Here is a 27,688-nt window from a genome sequence, read left to right as displayed (position 1 = left end):
TTTTTTCATCCCTGTTCTGCTTGTACTGAATGAATGTGTCAGACTACACTTTGCCAGGTGTCCCACAAGCTGCCTATCCCTGCTCTCAAAATATTTTTGGGCAGGTCAGCAACTATCGCCAACAAATAGTTTAGATGTAGCAAGCCTGCTTTGAAAGGCAGCTGAGATGGGATGTGAACTAGGCAAGAGAATAAAGACTGCAATATCAAACTGGAGGTGCTTCTTGATAATTTATTCCAATACTTCAATGCGTAGAAAACTGAGGTAACCTTAACAGGAGCAAAACTCAATATTGCAGAAGGAATAAGAAAAATCACCAATGAAATCATATGTGAAAGTACAGCCATACGCCACTCGTTCTTTAAATCTGTACAGATTTGTATGTTTCCGAAAGACAGATTGGCTTAGATTGTTGGCAATCCACAACTGTTTTGAAAGCACTGTTGAACCCTGTCATACACTTGTTACGGAATGTAACAGGGTATGATATTATGAGGAAAGGCTCAAGACCCCTTCCTCCCTCTCTGATCTCATTTGAAGTGTGAGAATATCAGACTGGCACTGGTAATGCACAGGCCCCCAGTGTACATTGGGTCTCATTTTTTTATGTTCTGAATTATCTTTCCATACCCTTTGCACTACAGATTTGTAGATGCCAAGGACTCCCAGCCTTGAACATACCATATTACTTAGTACATATGAGCAAAACATATTTATAGAAGACAACATTTTAACATAAAAAGTACTTCCTCTTGGACCTTCCACAGTCTGGAGATGATCCACAGTTTGATTTCAGACAAACTATTTCAGCTTCAGACAAAAACATTTGGAATGTCAATAGACTACTGAAAGTTCTTAGAATAGCCTTATGAACATTACTGTCGTAACTCAGTAAAACCCATTAATGTTTCCCGTAACACTGAATCTAAACATGCATCAGTGTGAACCATGATTGATAATTCCAAGTTTCAATATGGCCCTATATTTCCAGCTACTCTAGAAACAAATGGTTGTGGTCATTCACAACACAATATTGCATCAGGTAGAACAGACTGCCTCCTTTCAATATATGTAAGGAAATTCCAAATGTATGATGAGACAAAAGAAGATATATTTATTTGAGTGAACTTATAAGACATGTTAAAGCTACTATTTAATATTATAAAATCCTGATTAGCAGATAAGAAAATATTTTTGGGAATGCTTTCTCTTTTCAAAACATGGTACAAATCTCCTGCTGACAACCTTATAAAACACATACGTGCTGCAAAAATGAAACATACAACAGGAGTAATGAAGAATTACCTCAGCTTTCATCACCACTTCACTTGATTGAAACTGTTCTCATGTTCCATTAAGTATAATAATATATTTGGAAAATGTAAATAACCTAATTACATTTTCTTGTTTCAAGCTGCCAGGCACCAGTCATATATCGCAGTCGTATAAAAAGGAGATCCCTGCCCATCTGCAGCCAGCTCCAAAAGGGAACTAACTTAGAACCTGTGATTAATGAAGAAGAAAATCAGAAGGACGTTGTTAGAAAAAATGAGCATTGGCAAGAGACACATTTAAGTAGTCATGAACCTCTGCATTCTCAGCACATTTGGCCCCACAACCTAGACTTTAACATTAATAAAAATTTCTATTGCAAAAGTTATTGCTTTGTACTAATTACATTATACCATAAATGGGAGATTCTAGTTTGCAAGCAGCACATTAATTCCGTGTATGTCACAAGATGCATAGTTTTCTCTATGACAAAGTTTTGTTCAAGTATATAGGAATGCGAACATCGATAATTAAGGATTTCTTAGCAACACTGGAGAAGAGGACCACCATCAGTAATATGAATGTGCCAGTCTTCAGGCAAGGTAAGGAACCCACACTATGAAACCAAGCCCTCCTCCATCTCTGCTAGTCTTCGTGTTAGGTGCAATATACATGTGAAACTGCATTGAAAGAAAGCATTTATTTTCTAGTAAAGTCAGCTGAGGATATTCTCTACTTGCACTCTCCATCACCACTGCAGTTCATTATACTTTCTGTTGTTCAGTGGTTGTGTTGAGAAGATATTCAGATTTGAAAAAAAAAAAAAAAGAAAAAAGAAAAAAAAGGCAAAAAATAAGGACTGCCTTTGATGGAAGGGAGGAAGTGAGAAGAAGCAAAGCAGTATCTCTTAAACTGGCTTTGCTTATGAAGAAATATGTACGGAAGTATACCTTCCAGTAACCTGGTAACAGAGACCTCCCTACAGGTCTGAAAGAACAACACATCTTCAGAAGAGGAGGCCTTAATAGGTGGGCTGAGGATTTTGGAAGGCAAGACATAGTGAAATGGAGTTGAATCACAGAACAGTGATGGTCAGACTTCCTGCACAGTGTTTTACAATTGCAGTGTTTTTCTTAACACATTATAGGAAGGGGGCACGCCAAAGTAGTGCTTTATACTATCAGTATAACTACCTACTTTTGTCTCCAGTGGGAGTGAAAAGTTTCTCTCTCTTTCTACCCCTTCAGCTACACTTCCTGTACTGTGTCACAGCAAAAGGCTGGCAAGGACATGAAATTCAAAATTTGTATGGAAAGGCAGCTGAGTGTTATCAGAACTGGGTAAAATATGGGAAGACCCTTGGATATTTTATTCTGGATTGACACATAAGGAATCTTACAAGAATATAAATAATTTCCCTACCTTCAATTTCAGTCCAGTTGACAGCAACTTCTGCTATAGGTATTCCCAAGCGCTGAGCTATATAAAGAAGTTCCACATCAAATGCCCTGAAGAACACAAAATAGCAAATACAGTCACACTTATTTCCAGAAGAAAGATGGTGGCACTGTTAATTAAATACCCAGCCTGATTTAAGGAGGTTGGTGTTCAGTTACGAAGCTGATACCAATGCTCTCCAGGTCTGATGCACATGAAAGGGAAATTAATTTCCCTGAGTGAATGGCTCAGAACATAGCCAGCATACAGACAACACCGTCTCCTTTTCCCAAAGGTATAGGTCATGCTGTGCTCAGACCACTGCTCACTTTTCATTCTGCCACAATCATGATTTAAACATTTCCAAAGACAAAACAGCCAAATGTGCTCTGTCAATCTACATCTCTAGTAGCTTCATCAAAGGGGACAACTACCTGCTGTGGTTTTACACTGATCTGATGGATTCTCCCTGTACTTTCTAAGTCAAGAATAAAGGCAGCAGCACAGATGTGAGAAATTATTTATGTTACTTTGCATAACAGAACATGAACAACAGTTGTTCTTCACCTGGTGACTACTTAATGTACAAGACAGAAACCCTCAAGACCTGCCTTGGCACAGTTGTTTGCAGGTTGTGCAGCAAAATGAATTGGGAAAATGGTCCTACTTTAAGTCAGCTGGCTCTCCCTGCCCAGTTTGTCTAAAATAACACTTTAATCCTCTCACTTCTCTGCACAGAGAATTGTCTGTATGGTTCATTCTTGCAACTGCACACTCAAGTGGGGTTTCTGGATCTGAGACACTGAGGCTTTTGATATTACAATCACAGAACAGTTTAGATTGGAAGTGACCTTAAAGTTCCAACCCCCCTGAGACAGGCAGGGACACCTGCCACTAGACCAGGTTGCTCCAAGCCCTGTCCAACCTGGCCTTGAACACTGCCAGGGATGGAGCAGTCACAGCTTCTCTGGGCAACTTGTGCCAGTGCCTCATCACCCTCATAGTGAATTATTTCTTCCTAATAGCTAATCTAAATCTCCCCTTTTCCAGTTTAAAGCCATTCCCCCTCATCCTATCACTATCTCCTCTTATAAAAATTCCCTTCCAGATTTCCTGTAGGCTCCCTTTAGGTATTGATTGGAAGGCTGCTATAAGGTGTCCCCTCAGCCTCCTCTTCTCCAGGCTGAACAACCCCAAGTCTCTCAGCTTGTCTTCATAGGAGAGGTGCTCCAGCCCTCTGATCACCTCCGTGGCCTCCTCTGAACTTGCTCCAACAGGTCCATGGTCCTTCTTATATTGAGTGTTCCAGAGCTGAACACAGGTGGGGTCTCCCGAGAGCAGAGTAAAGGGGCAGGATCACTTCCCTTGACCCGCTGGTCATGCTCCTTTTGATGCAGCCCAGAAGACAGTTGGCTTTCTGGGCTGCAAGCACCCAATACTTGGTCATGTTGAATTTCTTGTCCACCAACACCCAAGTCCTTCTCCCCAGGGCTGCTCTTAATCACTTCTCTGCCCAGCCTGTATTTGCACAAGGGACTGCCCTGACCCAGGTGCAGGACCTTGCACTTGGCCTTGTTGAACTTCATGAGGTTTACCTCCCAGGTGTCTCCAGGTCCCTCTGGATAGCATCCTTTCCCTCAGCATGTCGACCACATCACACAGCTTGGTGTTGCTGGCAAACTTGCTGAGGGTGCACTCAATCCCGCTTTCCATGTCACCAGCAATGTTGAACAGGATTGGTCCCAACACCAACCCCTGAGGAACACCACTCTTCACTGATCTCCACTTGGACATTGAGCAATTGACAGCAACTCTTTGACTGTGACCATCCAGACAATTCTTTATCCGTTGAATAGTCTCTTCAGTTTAGAGAAAGGGTTGTTGAGTGGGACAGTGTCAAATGCTTTGCACAAGTCCAGGTAGCTGATGTCAGTCACTCTTTGCTTATCCACCAGTGCTGTGACTCCATCTTAGAAGGCCAGCAAACTTGTCAGGCACAATTTGCTCTTAGTGAAGCCATGCTGGCTGTCACCAATCACCTCCTTAGTTTTGCATGTGCCTTAGAACTCAAATATGATGGAAAATGGTTTGGCAACTACATATGCCAGTTACTGCTGATGTATCTTGTCAAGTCCCACAGACTTGTGCACCTTCAGGCTCCTTAGATGTTCTCAAACCCAATCTTCTCTTACAGTGAGAAGCACTTCATTCTCCCAGTCCCTTCCTTTGCGATCTGTGACTCTACCAGTGTGGCTGGAGCCTTACCAAGACTGAGGTAAAAAAGTCACTCCTCCAGGCTATTCATCCTTGCTTCCTCTTCCTTTTTATGCTGGAGTTTGTCCAGGAGCTTCTTGTTCATCCATGCAGACCTCCCAGCTTATTTGCCTGGCTTCCCCTTTGTTGGGATGCATCACTCCTGAGCTTGGAGGAGGTGATCCTTGAATATTAACCATCTTTCTTGGGTCCCTCTTCCTTCTAGGGCTCTACCAAGCAGATCCCTGAAGAGGCCAAAGTCTGCTCTCCTGAAGTCCAGGGTAGTGAGCTTGCTGTGCACCTTCTGTGCTGCTCTAAGGATCTTGAACTCCATCATTTCATGGCCAGTGCAGCCAAGGCTGCCCTTGTGTCACTAGAAAAGTTACATTAGAAAAGTGTTTTGGCAACTACAGCTTGTAATGCCCATACAGAAATCAGCATACGAAACTACCAGTACCTAGTACTGACAAGGGTGAATGCAAACCACAATTATAAAGATTCTGGTGATTTGGGTTAAATTTCTTAAGATTTATTGATCCCTGAGTTTCTCCCCTACCTTCCCTTGTTGTCTTCAAATGCCAGTAGGGGTCTTCTTGTTCCTTAAATGACATCTAGTAACAGGAATTTAAGCGAAACAGCTCCACATCCTCTTCCCCAACCCCTTCCAATAAAAAGTTTTTTAAAAAATACTATTCTGTATTGGAAAAAGCTGTCAATGGCCATCCACATAAGATTATTCAGAGTTTTTTTTCCTAGGGAAGCAAACCTTGAAATTTAAGAAATTGGAAACATTTTAATGTAGCTGTTGGTAAGGTTTCCAGTTTGAAGTAAATGGAACAGATGTTCCAAACCAGCTTACACAGGTCTTGAAAATACAGCCACAAAGCAGTCAAGTACAGTTCAACACTAGTCCACATTTTCTCTCAATAATATCATAAGTTTAGAATCTGCTTAAATTCTTATTGCAAAGTCCAAGGCAATTTTCTTTTAAAATCAATAATAATTAAAAAAAAATAATAATCTTTTGCCACTGGAGAAAGTGTATGCAATAAATAATAACATATTTGTTCATGCTTCAATGGCTGCTTGAATTGAAGTCATTGGTAATACCATTTAACTCTACACAAAGGGCAGAAAGGGACAAACAGGTGTTCAAGTGCAGGCAAAAAGACATACTTCAGCAGGTTGCTAGCCAAGTTCAGATGTTATTTCCCTCTACTTCTAGCCTCCTTTTAAGCAGTGCAGTGCATTTCTGCAAATAATTAATGAATGCAACAACAGAAGTCCACTCTGAAATATGCACTTAGGTATGACACATACATGTAGGTTCCCATTGAAGTACAGACTGCAGCATGCTGGCTTGCAAGTGAAATCATTACCAAACATGCGTCAACCTGAACTCGCCCTGTGCATTTATGTCACAGGACAGCACTGACATACCTCAGTGTTCTTTCTGCAAAGACAGCAGAAACAGAGGTTTTCTACAGAGACTACAGTTGCTGTGGATAGAGAACCACTTTGTAAACCTCTTTTTGATTGGGACATAGGCGTTTCAATTGTCACAAAAAAGTTACAGGAAGAAATGTGTTGTTGGTGGTTTTTTTACCTCAGCGAACTGAATCTGCTCCAAGCAGCCTTGCCATTTCATGATTTTCTTTAAATGAGGGTTGAATACTGTTCTATTAATTATGCCATGGTCTCTTCTACTGAAGTTGTATTATTTATTTTTTTGCTGACATTTTACATTTGTAAGCCAAAACTCCCATGTATTCACCTCTGAATGTTTGAGTCTTGTGAATTAAGACTAGATCTAATTTTGTAATATTTTCTACTTAACTGACTAAAAATCTTAATTGTCTGATGAATTATACTGTACAAGCTGCTCTAAAAAATATTACTACAGAAAGTATTAGGCCAGTGAGCTAATAGCTATTTGCAACAATTCCAATGGACAACAAATTACTCGAATGTCAGCATATGCATCACAGCACAACAGCATTAAATAATCTGGTGAACTCCAGTGCTCAAAGTAAAAGATTAAAGACACAGGAATTAATCAGGTTGAACACTAATACTGTTACATGTGGTTGTCTTTTGTGTAACAATGAACATATCCTGAAATTAAAAAACCCCTACTCAAAACTGAATGGAGAATGGCTTCTGTAGTATACTGCTGGGACATCTTGCTGCTTCCCCTGTTTCCCACCACTTTTTACTACACCTCATACACATCCTAGGGTAGTTAATCAGGGAATATAGAGTGCAGTGTACTCAATACACTGATGGTATTACACCCATACTGCAGATCACCAGATCCAGCTGGTACAGAAGAACCGTACAGACATTTCTATAGCCAGGATTTAAGCGTGGGTATGTAATCTGGAGCCTACGCTAGAGGAGATCAAAGTAACACCAGTGGATGAGTTGGTGAGTGTAGTACGTGTGTTTTGACATGAAGCCATTTGTGGCTAGTTAACATGTGACAGAACTGCTCTCAGAAATAGCAGGGAATTATTCACATCACCTACTTCACCTGATCCTGCTGCTAAGAGAGAAAGTAGGTGCCTCTAAGGAGGGAGGAGACAGCTTAGGATACCCAAGTTTGGCTCCAGCCTAAATGAAGTTCAGGCTCTAATCTAAGTATCCAAAGTTAGACAGTCAAACACACATGGTGCGACAGCTTCCCCATCTTCTAATACTGGCTCCATTATATGTTAATTAACACAAACATGAAGTGTAAAATACAGAAAAACTTCTCCATCTGTTTGTGTATGTTCTGAGGAGTGCTTCTGGTTAACTTACAATTTAAGATGATGCTGGCTAAAATTCAGTTGAACACCAAATTGGCAGGTGTTTAATTTAATTTAAACCTTTTAAACCGAATATTAAAATGCTTCAACTTATAAAATATACAACCTGCAAATTTATTCTGTATTTTAAAATTACAGTAAAACTGTTGTGTTTTTTTTTTTTAAACACCAATTTTAAGTGTTTCAAATTTCAAAATCAGGCTTTCAGTTATACTGTTTTAACTGGAATAGAGAACTTTTCTGAACTCAAAATAAGTTGTTCCAGCAAATTCTCAATGGGAAGAGAAAACTTTCAATAGTCAAAGAGGTCCAACAATGAAATAGGATGTCAAGTGGGTTAGTCAAGTGCTGTAGCTGTACTGGGGCTTTTGAAAGTCCACGTATATCTGCCAGAAGCAGAAGTTTTTACAAGACAAAACAGACATAGTTATAACAGCAAAATATTCTTGTGTTGATTAGACTTCATAAACAATTCTACTTGCCATGCACAAACCCAGGAAAAACAATTAATTCCACTGCCTGTGTTAGTCTAAAATGCCAAAGAACTGGAAAAGAAATCCCTGTAGCAATTTTAATGCTTAATTTTCTGTAATTTTTATATAGACACTACATTTAGATATTAGCAACAAACATTATTTTTTTTATATTGAGCTTTTGAGTTTTAAATGTGAAACAGCATGGCTTGTTCAGTGCACAAGGCAATTTTTATAGTCAAAAGTAATAGCAACGATTTGATCTAATGAGTGATCTGCTGAGTTGCACAGTATCATTATAAATTGCCACTTCACAAAAGTACGTCAATCAAACCAGGACTAGAACTATGCTTTGAATCCGCCATCACCCTATCAATATCCCGGGTAGGAGAGTAAGTGCTGCTATGTCCAGCTCTCCTACGTAAGGAAGGACATTTTCTGGCTGAAAGAAAATTTATGATTTTTTTGTTTGTTTTGGCAGAAGAAATCAATGAAAAAAATTAGGACAGGAAAATTCTGCCAGTGAGAACATTTAATTCTCCACTTTTCTTCCTGTGCATTAAAATTTAACATAAACAGTTACATTTCTCAGGTACATAAACAGTTACATTTCTCCATATTCATGCACAGCCAGCTCTCCAAAGAACCGTTAAAAAGACTAATGCAGTCACAAAAAATCTAGTTTAGGATATAAGCATTACTTCTTTGTATCAAATACATAAGTAGCTTGCAGTATCTATTAATTTTCAAATGCTTTATAAACTTTATTAGATTAACAAAACATTACAGGAAATCCCTCTCTCTTTAAAAAGTGTGACATAACCCTGATCATCATAATGATGAAACAGTGGTTTTCTGCAGTGTTTCAGTTTGCTTTTAAGATTTCCTAAATATAAGAGGAGCCATCCAGTACCTAAAAGGTGTCTGCAAAAAATCTGGAGAGGGACTTTTTACAAGGCCACGTAGAGCTAGAACAAGGGAGAATGGCTTTAAACTGAAAAAGGGTAATTTAGATTAGCTATTAGGAAGAAATTTTTTACTGTGAGTGATGAGACACTGAGACTGCTCCTCAGACTTGCTCTTTGACTGAAGTATGTTATCAGCCTGCTTAGAGACATACAAATAAAAATATAATTTCTTGAATTTGTATTGATTTGCCTTTTGGAGCAGTAGCAGCAATATCCAGCACTTAAGGCAGTCTCCTATTGTCCAATGCTAGTTCAGCACTGGTGCTCTCCTGTATACCTAGGTATTCCTGGATTCCTTTATCCAAAGGGAAGAATTCTCTGGGCTACAGAAACAACAGGTGCTGCCTAAACAACTCAGAGACTGAGCTGCCTTTGATACAGAATTGCTTCAGTAGTTTTTTTTTTTCTAACTCAGTACCTCCAGGATTTACTGAATAGTTTATCCTTCTGACACAGCTGAGGTACCAGCAACGCAGCACATTTTTTCCTACATATTGCTTCGCTATGAGTTAAATTTACCCTGCTGAACTTCAGTCATTTACAGTGGATACACCTTTTGTACAAATTATCTACAGCACCTTTACAGCCAAGGGCAGGAAATGGGCATTTGTTGGCTGCAATTCATCTGGTGTATTTTAGAAGCCTGTATTAGGATGAAATTAATTGTACTCTAAAATTGTCCCTTCTATTGGTCTAAGACGGGAGATTAGATGACAAGTAGATGCTCTTCAGGTGTGATAAAGCAAATCCTGTCTATTGTGTATGCATATTCATATCCTAACTGAGCAGTAAGCTTAACAGTTCAGGGAAAGAATTATTAGGTAGCCAATTTTATAGTCATTTTATATCACATCATGCAAAAATATGTTACATATTAACTGGTTCAAATATTTATTATGTCCTCACATAAGAATTCACTTTCTACTGTAGCACCTCAAAAAATCTGAGTCTGACAGAACCTGAGCAGACAGGACAGACAAGGCTTCTGCAAAAACCAAATCGTGTTCATTCTCTTCAACAGCTCACCACGCATTCTGCTTCAGCTCCAGGGGAGCCCTCCACAGACTCAGTGACTAGGGTGATGGCTCTCAGATGGCTTTTATTCTATTAAATGCTGCTTGTTTGTTGAATATTCTCCGTCACTCTCCTTCAGCATTACTAGAATGTCTAAGCAGTGACCATACTGAACTGAACTCTTTCAATACCTAACAGAGCTGCACTTCACTAATGGGATTCTAAGATTCCGAAAGAATCAAGTAATTTCTTCAGATGTCAAACAGCCCTAATGCAGAGGCAGTAATAAACCCAGACTTCCGAGCATCCAGTCCAGTATCGATGGTGGTTCCTCTGCTGTTGGTCTCAGTATCAGTGAGTTGTACTGTGACCCATTAGGGAGTCCCCATTGCTCCAGGTTAGCAGAAATATAATACTGACTACTATTTCTTCCCCTTACATCTTCATGCTCATACAGAACCTCGACAGCACAATGCCTAACCAGTTTTTATTTTCGTTTTTACATGTTATGCAATTGTAAGATATCAGGGCCCACTTTTGCTTAAAATAAGAAGCTTTCAGTATTGGGCTGTTTCAGATTCTTACATTATTAGATACACAGGAATCCAATGTATGGTTCTATGGGATGAATGTTTGATATCCCTTTGTAACTTCCAACTGCAGTTATCCCAACTGTGAGTCCAACACAGACATTTCAATCACTATTACCTTTTCCTTTGAAATACCCACTTTCCCCACACACTTTCACCTCCCCATCTCCCATTTTGTTTCCAGATCTTATAAATATTAACTGGAAAAGGAACAGTACTCTGTTTCGTGCACTGACACTTTGTTATCTTCCAGTTACACATGATAAATGGCTGGTTGTGAAGCTAACAAGTCACTTTGAATCCTTATTGTAGTTTTCTCTTTTAGCAGCGTCAATAATCGCAGTTTCTCTCCTCCATGGAGGTTTCAGTTTCCATGAAACTTGCCAAAGGTTTTGATCTCAAAATGTCTACTATTCCTTTGGATTTGGGTTAAATTAGCCAATAAGTATGAAAATGAAGGCAGGGAAGCACAGGGACTGTTGAAGGACAGATGAGGATAAAACCAGACAATATATTGCCCACTTTGGCAAAAAATGAAACCAACTTCAAACCAAACCAAACCAAACTACTGTTGTTTTAGGCAAATTTGTGACTTGGAAGTATCTGAAGAGCTATTCATTGGAAGCACTTGAGTTATTCTTCTTTTGACCAACAAAACATTCTTCATCACTAACCAGTGAATTTCAGATAAAAAAGAAAACACTCAGGGGGTTAGTTTATGGATTACAGTAAATAAAAGATCAAGAATAGAAGGCTCATTTTACAGCAGCACATATAAGAACAATGAATTAAGACACCAAGACATGCTCATAATGTTTCACACCTGCAATGTAATTACTATAAGCTAGCAATATCCTTTTTCGTTGGCTTTATTCCTGGATAATGGGGTACAGCACTATTATTTTTACTCTTTCATTCTTTTAGAGAATCCAAGTGACAGAGGAAAGCTTGTGAAGATTTTTTTAATAAAACCCCTGAATATTTTACATAATATGTCTGACAATTAAGTGCAATTATATTCAAAATCTTCAGTTTACAACAGAGGAAGATTGAAGGCTGCATTTTTACAGATTAAACTGATTACCCTCATTCATTTCTTTTAGTATTTCTTCTTGAAGCACTTAATTTATAAAGCCAAGTTAAACAGGACAATTTTGAGATGTGCAGTTCTGGGCCTCACATACTTGTTTAACCACGTACTCAGAAACCCCCTGTATATGAATTTTACAGAATTTTACAGATCAAGTTTGGACAAATCATACATCTGGCTCAGCTATAGTTTCTTTTAGGGCAATAAGCAAACCACCCAGCAGGAAAGTGTTTTTCTAAAAGTTGACTGCTCACAGTTCCAGATTCAGTTCAACAGAAGCTCTACATTCAGCACCAGATTCATGTGTCCAAACACTACCTTTGCAGTCCCATTCTGAAGGAGCAATATAACTCAACTGTCACTGCCAAAGCTCAGCCTAAAACTGGATGTATCAGAATTGACTAGGACTATAGGATTACACACATTTTTGTATGAGAACTTTGTTCAGTCATTCTGCTCTCTGTCAGCAAACAGTACTCCATGAGAGGTTTTCTTGGATGAAGACAATAGTTTGAAAAGATTTAATTAAGCTTAATTAAGCCAGTCTTTCTATAAAGAGTTGTGGTGTAGGAAATTTAATTATGGTATTTGTGTGGAAACAGCATTTCAGTCCCATAAAAGTAGTCACAACTGTATCACTCTCTAAAGGGAACTGTTCTATCTAAATTACAATGAAAGAGAGCTCTAAAGTAATTCAAAGACCATACATAATTTTCTACTGTCTTTTATTAATGAGCTCTATCAAGAATCTTCTCATGAAATATTCTAGTAATAAAAGCTGCAAAAGAGTAGACATTTCCTTTCACTTTGAGCCTTCAGTAATTAGAAACTTCTTATCAGATATGGGTTTTAGGTACTTTGTTTTGGTTAAGCAGTACTGAATTGTAATGCATAAAACCAGGCTAATAAAGTTTTGAACTTTTCGTATCATAATAAAAGCTTCTCTCCATTTTTTACTCTGCTTGCATGGCTCACATCTGAAAAAGGAGAGAGGACTCTCAGAAAGAGAGTGGATTACAACATAATCAAAAAATTGCGTGATTGGAGTTTCTTTTAGCGTGATGAGAGAAGAGTTACACTGTTTTTAACCCCCTCTCCTAACCAATTATCAGTTGCTCTGATAAAGCAAAACCAAAATGCCCATTTAGTATTACGTAGCTCTTTCTATACCACATATCAAAGAAAAAAGAACTTGCAAGGAGTCAACTGTTGCCACCCAAAAGCACACCAATGTAGTCTTCTTTCAGCTTACACTGGATGCTATTTTAAAGTCAACTTAGTAAGCCCATCTGTTCCCTTTCTCCTTATCACAATAAGAAGAAAGAATAAAACTAAATACCCTACTGTTTCCTAAAGTGTCTCTTAATGACAAAACAGAATTCCTAGCAATTACCAGGATATTTTAACATAACAAGAAATCTAAATTGATGTGCAAGTACTATAACTGGTTAAACTGAGCAGCTAGGATTTATACACAGACATCACATGCTTCCTAGTAGCTTCAATACTAAAATTACTTTTTCAAATATATGGTAAATTAGGAAGAAACAACAGAAAAAGGAAGAATTTACCAGCGTTCTATATGAAGCGTTGAGAAAGTCCGTAAAGCAGCTTCTCTGGTCAGAAGTTTAAATCCACACTGCGTGTCCCTGATCTTTTTGACACAGAGAAACCATACAAGGAAGTGGAACCCATACATTAGAATAGTTCGAAAGTAAGAGCGCTGTGGACAAAAAGTGAGAAGTTAGACGGTTGCATTTAGGTGATGAGTGCGGTATTTGTGCAAGACTGGCTTACAGGACAATAACTCTGTTTTGTGATAGCTTTCAAAGTTTGTAAATGGTTTTTGTTTTGCACTGGAGTGAAACCAGAATTTTTCAATTGTTACAATGAAACAAAATTTCAGCTGAAAAGGAAAGACTTGATAGTCAAGTGCATGGTTAGTACTCTGACTTAGGATATGAAAAGTCCAAGTTCTTTTTTGTCGCTTTCCCTAATTCAGTGCAGCTTTCTGTTCTGGATAATGCCTTACCAAGTGGAGCAGGAACCTGCAGATGGATTTCAATTACTTAGTGGGGCAGCCATGGTATCTTCTGCATGATTCTCTGGGAATTGCCCCAGTGAGAGTGAAAGAGGTGGGGGAATGGCACGCTACATTCTCTACTCCACTGGACACTTCCAAGCTATTTTTCCTCCTCTGTCTAGTCCTTTTCCTAAAAATCGGTTGAACAGGTCCAACAAATTCAGAAGTTACCAGGACAAATGGACAATGGAGAACAAGCCAGCAGGACTGCACAAAGACTGCTACTCCTAAGAATATACACTAGAAAGGTTCCAGCTCCTACTTTGACACAAAAGTAATAATAAATTCAGGTTTCATAATACTAAAAAACCAGCAAATGGGACCATCTCTTCTTGTTTGCGACCCACTTCTTTTGTTCAAGACTGAATGATCTCCAGAGTTTGCACACATTGTGTAAAGGCACTTTAGGGAATGCAGTAAGAATGAACTTTTTTGTGCAGTATACAATGGCCCAAGTAAATAACAGGACTGAAGTAACAGCTGCTGTGCAAAACCGTTTATATTTCCAGCAATGTTACACAGTCACCTCTTCTGGTTTTTTTGCTTTCACAAATATATTTTATATTCCTGGTATATGTTCTCCCAGTCTACTCTTCGGTTATACTTTTGTTTCTGACATAATAGTCATAACTTCTGCCTCTCAAAAGACATTCTAGCCCTAGGTTTATGATGGGTCTGGTGTGGATTCTTTGGCTCTTTTGATGAAGGTGAACCAGGTTGTGACCAAGAACACAAGGCTACCAGACCCAAAAGTGAAGCTCTAAGAGGTTGCATGACTGTCAGCCAGTTAAACTGCACTTACTCCACAAAGAAATGTTCCTGGATTATGTTTATCACTCCCATGACTTTATGCATATCATACTATGGGTTTGTTAAAGTACATTACCACCTCCAGAGGCAGAACACAATTCTTGATCTCAAGAATGAATTTAAGGTTTAAATTCTTATCTTAAAAAAATCCCATGCAGCTGCTTATCACAACTTCATTCTACTGTTTCAGATGCCACTAAGCCCAGACAGAAATCCCAACTTCTCAAAGATTGTTCTGCAAATTTTTTTATACCTACTACACTACACAACAGTCTCTTCTCAATGTAGTAAAGGCAGTGTTTCCTTTTCAGTTGAGGGACAGATGGCTGATGAAATGAAATGAGCTACAATTGGCGATTCCTTTATCAGAAAGTCAGAAATGTGGGAAGCAACAGGAAGCAAAGGATGGACACATCCTAAAATTTGTCTTTTGCATTAAAAGATAAAGTCCTGTTCCAATTCCTCTCCCTCATGTATCAAGACCTTTAAACATGAAAAGACACATAAATGCACTAAAGAAAGTTTACCTATATTCAGAACCTGACCACAAAATGAAGCATTTTTTCTGGGCTCAAATTCATCACATACATGATCATCCTGAGTAGCAATATTTCCAGGATACACTGCCTACACAGGTAACAAGTAACTGCAAATGGTATATTCTGTGCTATAAGCAGGCAAGTACCATGTCAAAGATTTACCCTAATTTCTAATAATGATGAAAGTTTTGGATTTTTTTTGTTTTGTTTGGACACTAACATACCCACAGCAGTGTTTACAAGAACTCTTTCCAGTGAACCACTCCAATATTACCTGATAAACCAGAAGAAAGAAATTAAAGGTCTACAAGGGGCTGAACATTACCAGTGTAACTTCTTTTGAACTTTTGGAACTATTTTAGTAGTTGTGCACCTATTTTAGAATAATTTCGAGTATTAAACATCAGTATAAACAAAGCATACTCTTGAGAATATTCAACATGATGAACACATCCAATGATGTTGAAAAAATGAGTCCAGCAATGCGTCAGCTGCAATACAAGTTCCATGCCTGTCCTTTGTCAACTACTGTCAGCCAAGACATCAGAAAACCAGATGCAAGATAAGACTGTGAGTCTATACACCACTGTTTATTCCACAAGAGTCACACAGAGAACAGTGCTGTCTGTATGTTCAAATTTCAAAAATTTTACTATCAGTAATATGGAAAAAATACAGCACTTGCCCATGAACTGAGAGACTCTTCAAACAGTTTGTTGCTAATTATCCCTTACTTATTTGAAACAGGTTTCAAGATCTGCAGGTCAAGCTCTTACACTGGAAGGGGATCAATAAAAATGAACTCATCAGTTGCATTCCACTCCAGCCCCAGTACTTGTTACCAGCTACCAATTCTGTTAGCAATTAGAAGCTCTGTTTGTAAGATGTTCTGAACTAGGAAAATTCAATCCATAAATTGAAGCACTAACCCAAAGCAGTTCAAAGTGCCTAGAAATCCAGGCACATATACAGGCATACACATCCTATGTATATGATGGAGCACATGCTACATGATGAAAAAACTTATGAAAAGCTTTTCCTATTTTTTAGCTTCCATGCTTTTACAAATATTGATTATTTAATAGTAAAATATGCAGGACAGCATCAAATAATGGAAGTATTTGAGTATTAGTACACAGCAGGAAACGGAAACAAACCTTTGCTACTGAGTCCTTCTCCAGGTGAGCTCTAGAACCACAGGAAATAGCCATTTCATTCTGCACACAAATACAAATTAAAGAGTTATTATTTAAACTAACATTTTCTGAATCAGTGGAATCTTGTGTTGAGAACTGTATAATAAAAAACTTCAAAGGAGTATACTTTTCTGCCTCCTGTAGCTGCACTTTTTCTACTGCTAGTTTCTGAGGCTAAAATCGGTCTTTTCTACAATTAAACAGATCATCTAAAATTTATTACATTTTGCATATGCTGGATAGATTGCTGCAATTTATTCAGGTCTGGTTTAGCTTACATTGTTCCTCTGAGGTATGCATACTGTGAATGTGTTAAAAAGCACAGATAAGCATTTAGCATTCCTAGGCACTTAGTGTTATGCTTTCCCTAAATATTGCACTGTAGCATGGACAATAAACTACTTGGTGCACTGATATACCTTCACACACTAAAATGCCACGGTATCAGCCAAGAACACCATCTGAAATTAATCAAAAGATGTAATCATAATGAAAGGTTTAATATTATTCTCATGCTACTGCTTCTTACATGAAATGTCTTCAGTCTGGTATACTTGAGAGTGCGGGACTGATGCCGCAGAAGCAGCGACTGCTGCTGCCGCTTTGGCAGCAGACAGCATCAGCCAAACACCGCCGCCCGGTGGCTGCCGCACTTCTGGTCCGGCACTCGCAGAGCACGCAGCATCCCTCGCAGTTCCTGCTGGAAGGGGGCACACTGCTTCCAGCACCTCGAGAAACTAGCTACAAGTACCTCACTCATCTGCATTTAAGCAGAAAATAAACCTCATCTCTTTCAAGTCAAGCACCCAAAGGAGAATGACGATGCAGGGAGGAGCTCTTGTTCTACAGGTTTTTGAATTTTGGTTTACAATAAAAGTTCTTCCAAATACCATCATTAAACTAACAACTCTGAGAACCTCTTAAAGCAGGGTGAAATTAAGATGCATCCTTAAAGGTATATAAGATGACATCAAATAAAAGGAAAACAGTTAAAAAAGGAAAAATTGATTTTTAACTGAATAGGCAACATACGGTATTTACACAGAGTAGAACAACTTCAAAGGAAGAATGGTCAATCGAACATTATGTACTGCATTGAAATAGGCACAGTGTATACAAAAGAGGTAAGAATTCTGTCAAAGCCACCTTCTGACAGCCTATTCTTGCAGCTTGGCTTACACCTTGGTTTCTAGACTTCCATCTATCTCTTCAACCAGATCTCAAAAAACTCAAGCTGAAGAGAATTAGAAAAATCAATCTGAACGCATGTGCATTAAAATGAAACCATGAGAATTTATACTCACAGGCCATGGCTGAAGATTTTTTAGACCTTCTTCTACTTTTTCAATATCTGCAAATTTTGTAGCTCCATCTGCATCAACCATAAGAATATTTTCCCCCCGAGAACTAAAGACACCCTGCAGTCAAAATAATCAATAAATATCAACACCTTTGAAATCAGTATTTATCTTAAGCTAGCTAAAAGACACTCCCAAAAACCTAATGAAGTAATTAGAACAGTGGTATCTCGAAAATTCGACACGTTAATATTGACAACAACTTAACAATTTATATTGTAGTAAGGACTGCACACTGAGTAGTCTGCCACAGCCACAGCCAATGCATGAACGAGAAAGGTTAACAATTCCTTCTTCAGAAAAGCTTTCAAACTAAAAGCTTTATAAATCAAAATCCCAAGAGATAACAAGTTGCTAGAGTCAGCTACACAGGGGAGCACAAAACAGCAGTGATAGGCAGCTGCCACTGCCTTTGATAGTGTTACTTTGTCATTTGGAAAGGAGGATGCAGTGATATTTTTTTCGTAACACTGTTTCAAGAGCATTCAAGAGATAATCTTAAATTAGTTGTGAGTAGTAAGTCTTAAGTCATAGAACCACTGCAAAGCATTTGTGATGCACAGGTCTCAGCTTGTTTTGCCATGTTATTGGTCAGACATCTTTGCCAATTTTTGAAGATGTCCAGACAGGAAAACAATCAGCAGTGGGTTTGACAAAAGTACTGCTGGAACCAAGCATGTGTGACTTTAGAAGAACCTGTCAAGGAAGCAGTAGTATATACATCCACCTCACACTTTGTAGTGCAAAAATCTATCACACAGAGAATCTTTCTCCTTCTCTTGGAATAACTGTAATTACATCCCTTACAAAAGCTCCATACATTCGAATTTAATGTTCTCTCCATTTGCTATAGTTACTTGTGTTTAATAAAAAAATAATTTAAATTGACTTATTAAAGACAGAGCTTAAAATATAGTCACTGATAACCCATAAATGACACAACAATTTTTCATAAAAATAAGATGTCATTCATCTTAGGAAAAAAATGTTCCTTCTAAATGTGTAACAGCTATTTTATTTTTAGAACATGATGATTTTATGATAAAATGTATGTGAAAATTAGTATGTGAAAACATAAATGGTACCGGTTTTACTATCAAATGCAGGTGATACCAGTGGGTTCCAGTGAACACAAACTTTGCTGCATGTGATTGTTTGTTTGTTAGCCATTTTTAAAACCACAGGCATGATGTGGAAATCAATGTTTACAAATATAGCTGTATTTTTTCTACTAAAGCTTTACTTTAATATGTAAAAGGTTCCTTGTTTGGCTGGTCACTTTTTTTAAAGGCAAGCCTATTTCTAAGTGGAACTAGCAGGAGTGTAAAATTCAAATCTATCTTTTTTTTTTTATTTTTCTGCTTTTGAACTGTCATGCTAAAAAAAAAAAAAAAAAAAAAATCCCTGTTATTGATCTTCCTGTCAAGAAACTACCTTTTCCAAGATCTAAAATGAGGTTATTTTAAAAAGAGCTTTTGCCTTCATTTATAGAACCCATACTCAGTTTTCTGATAATAACTTTGTTAATGCATGGAGTTCAAAACGTCTATCAGCACAGCTCTAGCTGCTGCATATTTGGGCACAGGTAGTTCAGACAACAAGAAGGAGATGAAAGCATCAATTACCATCCTAACTGCTCCTCCTTTCCCTCGATTTTTTACCAAAGTAAGCACTCGCACTTTGTCGCTTCCATATTTCTTGCAGTACTTCATTGCAACCTGACAAGACAAACAAAAACCAACATAAAACAAAAACAGAAATCAAGATAGAAGTTTACATTTGCTCACCCTTTTTAAAAAAAAAATATCACAGAGCTATAACCATTTCAGGCAAATACATTGCCAGTGTTTCATAGAATCATAGAATAGTTAGGGTTGGAAAGGACCTTAAGATCATCTAGTTCCAACCCCCCTGCCGTGGGCAGGGACACCTTACGCTAAATCATATCACCCAAGGCCTCGTCCAACCTGGTCTTTGCTGGAGTCTGTTTGGGAAAATAAAAATCAGTTCAGAGTCAATGCAAGAGGAGGGAAGAAAATAATCATGTTCAGTAAGAACAGGGTATCACCCCAAGTAATTCTAAACCCCATTCACCCAAGTCCAAAAACCTCAATACTAATATAGTTTATATCATACTATTACAGACCTTTTACGTCAACACCAAGTTAATAAAAGAAAAATAATTTTCTACCACTACCTGTTTTTCACTTGTCTTGCTGCTATTTGTGGTTTTAAACAAAAATTGAGTGACCTAAAATCCCATTCACACTGCAGGAATGCGTACATTTTGTTCCATGTTGTGGAGAAGACAAAGCATAAGTTTTCTTCTATTATTTTCTAAAGATTATCTCAAGCCCTTGTAAGTCCAGAAGCCTATGGCCATAGTGTTCTCAGTTAATTCAGAAAGAATGCAAAGCAGGCAAAAATAGATATATATAAGCAATCACTAGTGGACAAGCTTAAGGAAAGTAAAAGAGAAAGCAGCGTTCATTTCAGCAGCTAACTAAAACATCTTCTAAGCAGTAGCAAAAAAAACCCTCAAGTTGGCCAGCCTTTTTTTCCAGTGACGTACATCAAACTAACAGAAGAATGCAGAACTGTTTCAAAAACCCTACCAGTGACATAGAATCATAGAACCATAGAATAGTTAGGGTTGGAAAGGACCTTAAGATCATCTAGTTCCAACCCCCCTGCCATGGGCAGGGACACCTTATGCTAAATCGTATCACCCAAGGCCTTGTCCAACGTGGTCTTGAACACTGCCAGGGATGGAGCATTCACAACTTCCCTGGGCAACCCATTCCAGTGCCTCACCACTCTAACAGGAAAGAATTTCCTCCTTAAATCCAATCTAAACTTACCCTGTTTAAGTTTTAACCCGTTACCCCTTGTCCTATCACTACAGTCTCTAATGAAGAGTCCCTCTCCAGCATCCCTATAGGCCCCCTTCAGATAATGGAAGGCTGCTATGAGGTCTCCACGCATCCTTCTCTTCTCCAGGCTGAACAGCCCCAACTTCCTCAGCCCGTCTTCATACGGGAGGTGCTCCAGTCCCCTGATCATCCTCGTGGCCCTCCTCTGGACTTGTTCCAACAGTTCCATGTCCTTTCCATGTTGAGGACACCAGAACTGCACACAATACTCTAGGTGAGGTCTCACAAGAGTAGAGTAGAGGGGCAGGATCACCTCCTTCGACCTGCTGGTCACGCTCCTTTTGATGCAGCCCAGGATATGGTTGGCTTTCTGGGCTGCAAGCTCACACTGCTGGCCCATGTTCATTTTCTCATTGACCAACACCCCCAAGTCCTTCTCCACAGGGCTGCTCTGAATCTCTTCTTTGCCCACCCTGTAGCTGTGCCTGGGATTGCTCCGACCCAGGTGTAGGACCTTGCACTTGGCATGGTTAAACTTCATGAGGTTGGCATCAGCCCACCTCACAAGCGTGTCGAGGTCCCTCTGGATGGCATTCCTTCCCTCCAGGGTATCAACCAAACCACACAGCTTGGTGTCATCAGCAAACTTGCTGAGGGCGCACTCAATCCCACTGTCCATGTCAGCAATGAAGATGTTGAACAAGACCGGTCCCAACACCGATCCCTGAAGGACACCACTCGTTACTGGTCTCCAGCTGGACACTGAGCCATTGACCACAACTCTTTGAGTGCAGCCATCCAGCCAGTTCTTTATCCACCGAGTGGTCCATCCATCAAATTGATGTCTCTCCAATTTAGAGACAAGGATGTCGTGTGGGACAGTGTCGAATGCTTTACAGAAGTCCAGGTAGATGACATCAACTGCTCTACCCCTGTCCATCAGTTCTGTAGCCCCATCATAGAAGGCCACCAAATTGGTCAGGCAGGATTTCCCCTTAGTGAAGCCATGCTGGCTGTCACCAAGCACCTTGTTGTTTTTCATGTGCCTTAGCATGCCTTCCAGGAGAATCTGCTCCAAGATTTTGCCAGGCACAGAGGTGAGACTGACTGGTCTGTAATTCCCTGGGTCATCCATTTTCCCCTTCTTGAAAATGGGGGTTATATTTCCCTTTTTCCAGTCATCGGGAACTCCACCTGACTGCCATGATTTCTCAAATATGATGGCCAGCGGCTTTGCAACTTCATTCGCCAGCTCCTTCAGGACCCGTGGATGGATCTCATCAGGACCCATGCACTTGTGCACGTTCAGATTTTTAAGATGGTCTCGAACCAGATCCTCTCCTACAGTGGGCCCAAGGTCTTCATTCTCACAGTCCCTGTATCTGCCTTCCAAGACTTGGGTGGTGTGGTCAGAGCTTTTGCCAGTGAAGACCGAGGCAAAGAAGTCATTCAGAACCTCAGCCTTCTCCAAATCCTGTGTAGCCAGTTCTCCTGAGAGCTTCCTGAGGGGGCCTACATTCTCCCTAGTCTTTTATTTGCTATGTACTTGTACAATCCCTTCCTGTTATCTTTAATACCTCTAGCTAACATTAATTCTAACTGGGCCTTAGCTTTCCTAACCTGGTCCCTAGCTTCCCGGAAAACATCCATGTACTCTTCCTATGCCACCTGTCCTTGCTTCCACTTATTATAAGCCTTTTTTTTCATTTGAATTTTCCTCAGGAGCTCCTTATCCATCCAAGGAGGTCTCCTGGCCCTCCTGCTGCACTTCCTTCTACTTGGGATGCAACACCCCTGAGCTTGTAGCAGGTGATCCTTGAATATCAACCAACAGCCTTGGGCCCCTCTGCCCTCTAGGGCTGTATCCCATGGAACCTTCCTAAGGTTCCTGAAGAGGTCAAAGTCTGCTCTTTTGAAGTCCAGGGCAGTGAGCTTGCTGCACGCTCTTCTCACTGTCCTGAGGATCTCAAATTCGACCATCTCCTGATCACTGCATCCAAGGCTGCCCTGGAGAGTCACATTTCCAACGAGCCCTTCCCTGTTGGTGAGCACGAGGTCAAGCATGACACCTCTCCTTGTCGGCTCCTCTATTACTTGCAGAAGGAAGTTGTCTTCCACACAATCGAGAAACCTCCTGGATTGCTTGTGCCGGGCCGTACCGTCCTTCCAACAGATATCAGGGTGGTTGAAGTCACCCATGAGAACAAGGGCCTGTGAGTGCGAGGCTTTTCCTATCTGTCTATGGAGTGCTTCATCCACAGGCTCTCCTTGATCAGGTGGTGTGTAACAGATCCCCACAGTAATGTCTCCCATAGCTATATTCCCTTTAACCCTGACCTACAAACTCTCTGTTAACTGCTCACCTGTCCCCAGACAGAGTTCCATACTCTCCAGCCTATCCCTAACATAAAGGGCAACTCTGCCTCCCCGTCTGCCAGGCCTCTTTCCTAAAGAGCCTGTAACCTGCCATTCCGACACTCCAGTCACAGGAGCCATCCCACCATGTTTCTGTGATACCTATTATATCATACCCCTGTAGACGTGCACACATCTCTAATTCCTTGTGTTTGTTCCCCATGCTACAGGCGTTTGTATAGAGGCATCTGAGCCGAGCTCCAAATGAAGCCGGCTCATTGGCTGGAGTTGCTGGGATATCTCTACATTGCTCCGAGCATTTACTATAGGTTCTGGCAACTGACGGGTGTCTTGGGATGGAATGATGCCCCCCTCCCCCAACACATCTAGTTTAAAGCCTTCTTGACCAGTCTGGCAAGCCTCCTACCAAAACTGCTCTTTCCCTTCTTTATCAGACCAGCTCCACCAGCCCCCACTAGACCTGGCCTACAAACTTGGGTCCTGTGTTCAAGACACCCAAACCCCTGACTATGACACCACCCTTCTAACCATTTATTAACCTGGCCAATCCTCCTAGCTTTTTTTAGGTCCTCCCCTGTATCCTGGAGAATTGATGGAAAGACTATCTGAGCTCCGGAGCCCCTAACCACCTCCCCCAGGGCTCTGTAGTCCTTCTTTATGTTCCCCAGGCTACTGCTATCTATACCCCTAGCACCCACATGTATCACCAGGAGTGGGTAATAGTCCGTGGGACTTACAGGAGCAGGCAGCCTCTCTGCCACATCCCTGATCCATGCCCCTGGTAGGCAAAACATGGGGATTTTTAAATGAACAATGCCACAAAGGGTATGGGAAAGAGCAACACAACGTTCCAGCTGCTCTATCACAGTACAGAATAGTGATTTAAAAAGGCTTTTTAGCTTCCTCAAGTTCACATTCACATCACTGTGCATGTTTAGAATATTTCATAAGAAATTCCGTGAAGTTAAGATAAGAATTTTTAGAATCTCAGCTGCAGGAAATAGCTGTCACAGATGCCAAATAAGAATAGTAGTATTTGTAAAATAATTCTATATGTATGCATGTGTGTATGTGACATCCACAATGCATACAAGACAATGACAAAGTATTCAGAAACATGAATTTTAATTAGTAACTACTACAAGTAATGAAATACAAATGCAAAACATTGCTATATTCCATAAATAGGTACAGAAATCCACACCTGATTGGTGAGACACTTCTTTTTCTTACCTTTGTAGTTTCATCTTTACTACCATCATCCACCACTATTACTTCATATGTGAATGAAGGATCTCGTTTCTTAAAAATAAAACCAGAAATAATGTATTTCATCCAATTCCTGAAGTAGGTAGTAGGTCTTTCAAACATCAGCATTCTTCTCTCCCTATCAGTTTTTAACTCATTCATGGTTGCCAACAGACACTAATGATTCTATAATGTAAATTTGTTAAGATGGCACAATTAAAGACTTTTGCCATATTTGATGCGTGATCCATTACATCAGATTTTCATAGTTTTCTTCAGCTATGACCTAGAACTAAAAAAATCAACTTAGTTTTAAAAGATGAAAGCTCATAACAGCAGCAATGTTAAGAAAACCCAGCCAAACAAAATCCTCAAACTTTCAGGATGGGCTTCTTACCTGAGAACAAATGCTTAAGAAACTTGTTGGAACAAACCAGTATTTAGTTTAGGAAGCTAATTGTATGGTTAAAACTTAATTTCTATCTTGGAGAGATATCATGAATACAAAGACTTTTCGTCATGTAGTAGTATATTAAATTTTTACTTAATTTAAAAACTTACCAGCATTCAATTTAAAAACAACTGATAAGAGTCAGAAACACTGCTTCTAAGCAGCTAAATAACACTGTTTTAATGTACACCAAAATAACAACGTGAATACATCACTGACATATTATACATGCCGCATATAAAAATAATAAACTTTGAATGCAAAATGAAAATACCTGTCTTTTTTCTAGATAATCCAAGGCTTCATCCATCATAAGAGGTACTAGAGAAAAGGTGGAGGAGGTAAGATTAGTAAATCATAACAGGCAAAGCACCAAAAGCACCTGCAAAAGCAAGCTGAAAATAACCACAGAACAAAGCTGAGCAAACGCCCTCTTGCATAAAACACTACCTTCAGTAAACAAGCTTAGCACCTGCAACTCTTAAGTCTCCTCCTTTCTGAATGCAAACACAACACTGAAGAGAATCACACATGTAAGACACGATAAAAAGATTTCTTCTGAAGAACAAACTTTACATTTTGAAATATGTATCTACACAATACTAAAGCAACAAAAATAATCATTGTCCATGACTAACCCTACGAATCAGCACTGACTTTATCTATTCAACCAACAAGAGAAATTCCTAACATTAGCCAATAACATGCTTTCTCTTACTAAGGCTGCTGACCCTGATGCTTCAGCCAACGAATAGCCACTACTTTTGCAGCTGATGCATTTGCAGTTCAGAAAGGCATTCAATCTTACACTTGCTGTTGCACTGCAGGTTCATTCCTGAGCACATTTCAGGTTATTATTCCATCACCAAAGAGAGGGACAACCAAATGAAAATCACATTAAGACCCTGCTTACTGAAAACAGGTGTACAAGAACCAGAACTGAGGAATGCATTAGACTTGAGAAAGGGCCAGGCCTACCTTGGGTCCAGAGAGACTTCATCAACATCTCTCTTCACGGGATCCCAAACAGCTCAGTATTTTCACCCACCAAGAAAAGGAATGACAACATCTGCTGCCACATAAACCCCATGTCAAGCTTTAAAGCTTGATTATTTCTATTGCATCTGAAAGCCTTTGCTTTTTAGTATCAGACGCTCACATATATGGCCAAGTCAGAGACCTGTGAGATCATCCTTTTTTTCCTGCTCGTCTGAGCTGCAGCTGTTGTGCACAGAATGGGAAGCTCTCAAACCAATTTTAAAGTCTTTTTCTATTTCTGGCCTTACAGCATTTACACAGGCAATGAGCAGCCATTCTGCTGGACTTCATTAGAATAAAGAGGCTCCTTATAAATGCCCCATGCTATTTTTAGCAGCAGAAATCAAGTTACACAGTGTCTTAATTTTGAGGTTCAATGTACTTAGACTGTTTTCTAGAAACTGTGTCCAAATCAGATACATAATCTGGCCTGCCAGAATCTACTGCTAACATAAACTGACCTCTGCACTATTAAAGCAACAACAGATAGATTTTCTTCTTTTTCATAAAGCAAGAAAAATCTTACACCGGTCTTCCTCATTGTACGAAGGCACAACAACAGAAAGCTCCCTGGTAGGGGGATCATGTATACTTGGCACAGATTCTTTCCTGCCTTCAGCATTTACGAAGAATTTCTCTTTTTCATGTCGGTGAAAGGTTGGCATTTTTCTGGCAGTTACATGAGCAATCATACAAATCTGTGATGCAAGACAAAAAGAAATGAGAAAAAATAATTGAGCATTCTACTAAAGGTTTATCTAACTGTTGAATGTGCTGCAAGGGGCAACCAACTATACTCCAGTAATGAGGTGGGTCAACAGTGCAGTCCTTCATCCACTGACCAAATCACACAGGACCAAAACCTTCTCAGGCCATTTGATGGCATCATTTCACCCACTCTGACAACTGCCAGCATCATTGGCTTGTTACTGTTTTTAACTGCAAAGCATGTAGATACTTCTCAAGTGGCGACCCAAGCCCTGCTGCCCCTTCCCTGAGTAATCTCTACCACACAACTGCCTCTGATCCTGAACAGAGCCACCAAAATCAATGGCACTACTCGGGATCAGCGCTTGCAAAACAGGCTCTGGTCAACTTTATGCATAGCTAAAATAAACCTGTAGAACTCGGTCTTTGGGAGTAGGAGTACTTGGAAACATCATATACACGGTACTGTTGGCAGGCAGTGTCAAACTTTTCCCACTCGTATTTCAGTCACTCGGAAGCACACAGGACTCCCAGCAAGTGGTCACGGTGTAAGCGCATTAAGGGGATATTTTACAAGGTGCGCTGTCAGAATGAAACGCTCCACTTTTAGCTCGTTTTCGAGGCGTTTCACACAACGCCTTGCGAAAACACTCTCCCCACAGAACACCACACACCAGCACAACCCCGCCAGCGGCTGCACAAACCGGGGTCTGCCGCCCAGCCCGGGCCAGCCCCGGGGGCTCCAGTTCGGCTGCAGGCCGCAGAGGCCCCCCGGCAGGCCCGGTGCTGGCAGCGCCCATACCCCGCACCGCTGCGGCGGCAGTGAGGCCCCACGTACCGCGCCCTCCCGGCACAGCGGTGACCGCGGCCCGGTTCTCACCAGCACCAGGAGAAAGGCAGCTAGGCCCGGCAGCGCCAGCGCCAGCACGGCTGCAGCTGCGGGCAGGGACGGGGGCAGCGGGAGCTCCATCGCCGCTGAGGAAAGCGGCGCCGAGCCGCAGGCACCACCCTACCGCACAGCGACAGCGACGCGGAAGCGAACACAGAGCCGCTGCCGAGAGCGGCCACCCTGCCGGGGGCAGGCTCTGAAGTCGTCGGCGC

General features: G+C 40.3%; 1 protein-coding gene across 3 annotated transcripts; it reads right to left on the bottom strand.

The window, feature by feature from the left end:
• Positions 1–219: 219 nt before the first annotated feature.
• Positions 220–27,687, bottom strand: ALG5 (ALG5 dolichyl-phosphate beta-glucosyltransferase). Of its 3 annotated transcripts, none has more exons than XM_061457487.1 (10): positions 27,426–27,684; positions 26,406–26,577; positions 25,116–25,162; positions 24,376–24,444; positions 19,519–19,611; positions 17,840–17,953; positions 16,497–16,556; positions 13,479–13,630; positions 2,695–2,780; positions 220–1,503 (listed from the first exon to the last, which is right to left on the bottom strand). In XM_061457487.1, the coding sequence occupies exons 1-10, from the start codon at positions 27,555–27,557 to the stop codon at positions 1,391–1,393; spliced, it is 1,038 nt and encodes a 345-aa protein (XP_061313471.1). In that variant the 5' UTR covers positions 27,558–27,684; the 3' UTR covers positions 220–1,390. The 3 variants fall into 3 exon arrangements, with proteins under 3 accessions (XP_061313471.1, XP_061313472.1, XP_061313473.1); XM_061457488.1 differs by having other exon boundaries at positions 27,468–27,683; XM_061457489.1 differs by lacking the exon at positions 16,497–16,556 and having other exon boundaries at positions 27,426–27,687.
• Position 27,688: the final 1 nt, after the last annotated feature.

The sequence above is a fragment of the Pezoporus flaviventris genome, unplaced genomic scaffold (assembly GCF_033815535.1).
Source record: "Pezoporus flaviventris isolate CSIRO_AGI_PZ_B2104156 unplaced genomic scaffold, CSIRO_AGI_Pfla_v1 ptg000025l, whole genome shotgun sequence".
NCBI classification, from domain to species: Eukaryota; Metazoa; Chordata; class Aves; order Psittaciformes; family Psittacidae; genus Pezoporus; species Pezoporus flaviventris.
This window is presented reverse-complemented; position numbering and strand designations above follow the sequence as displayed.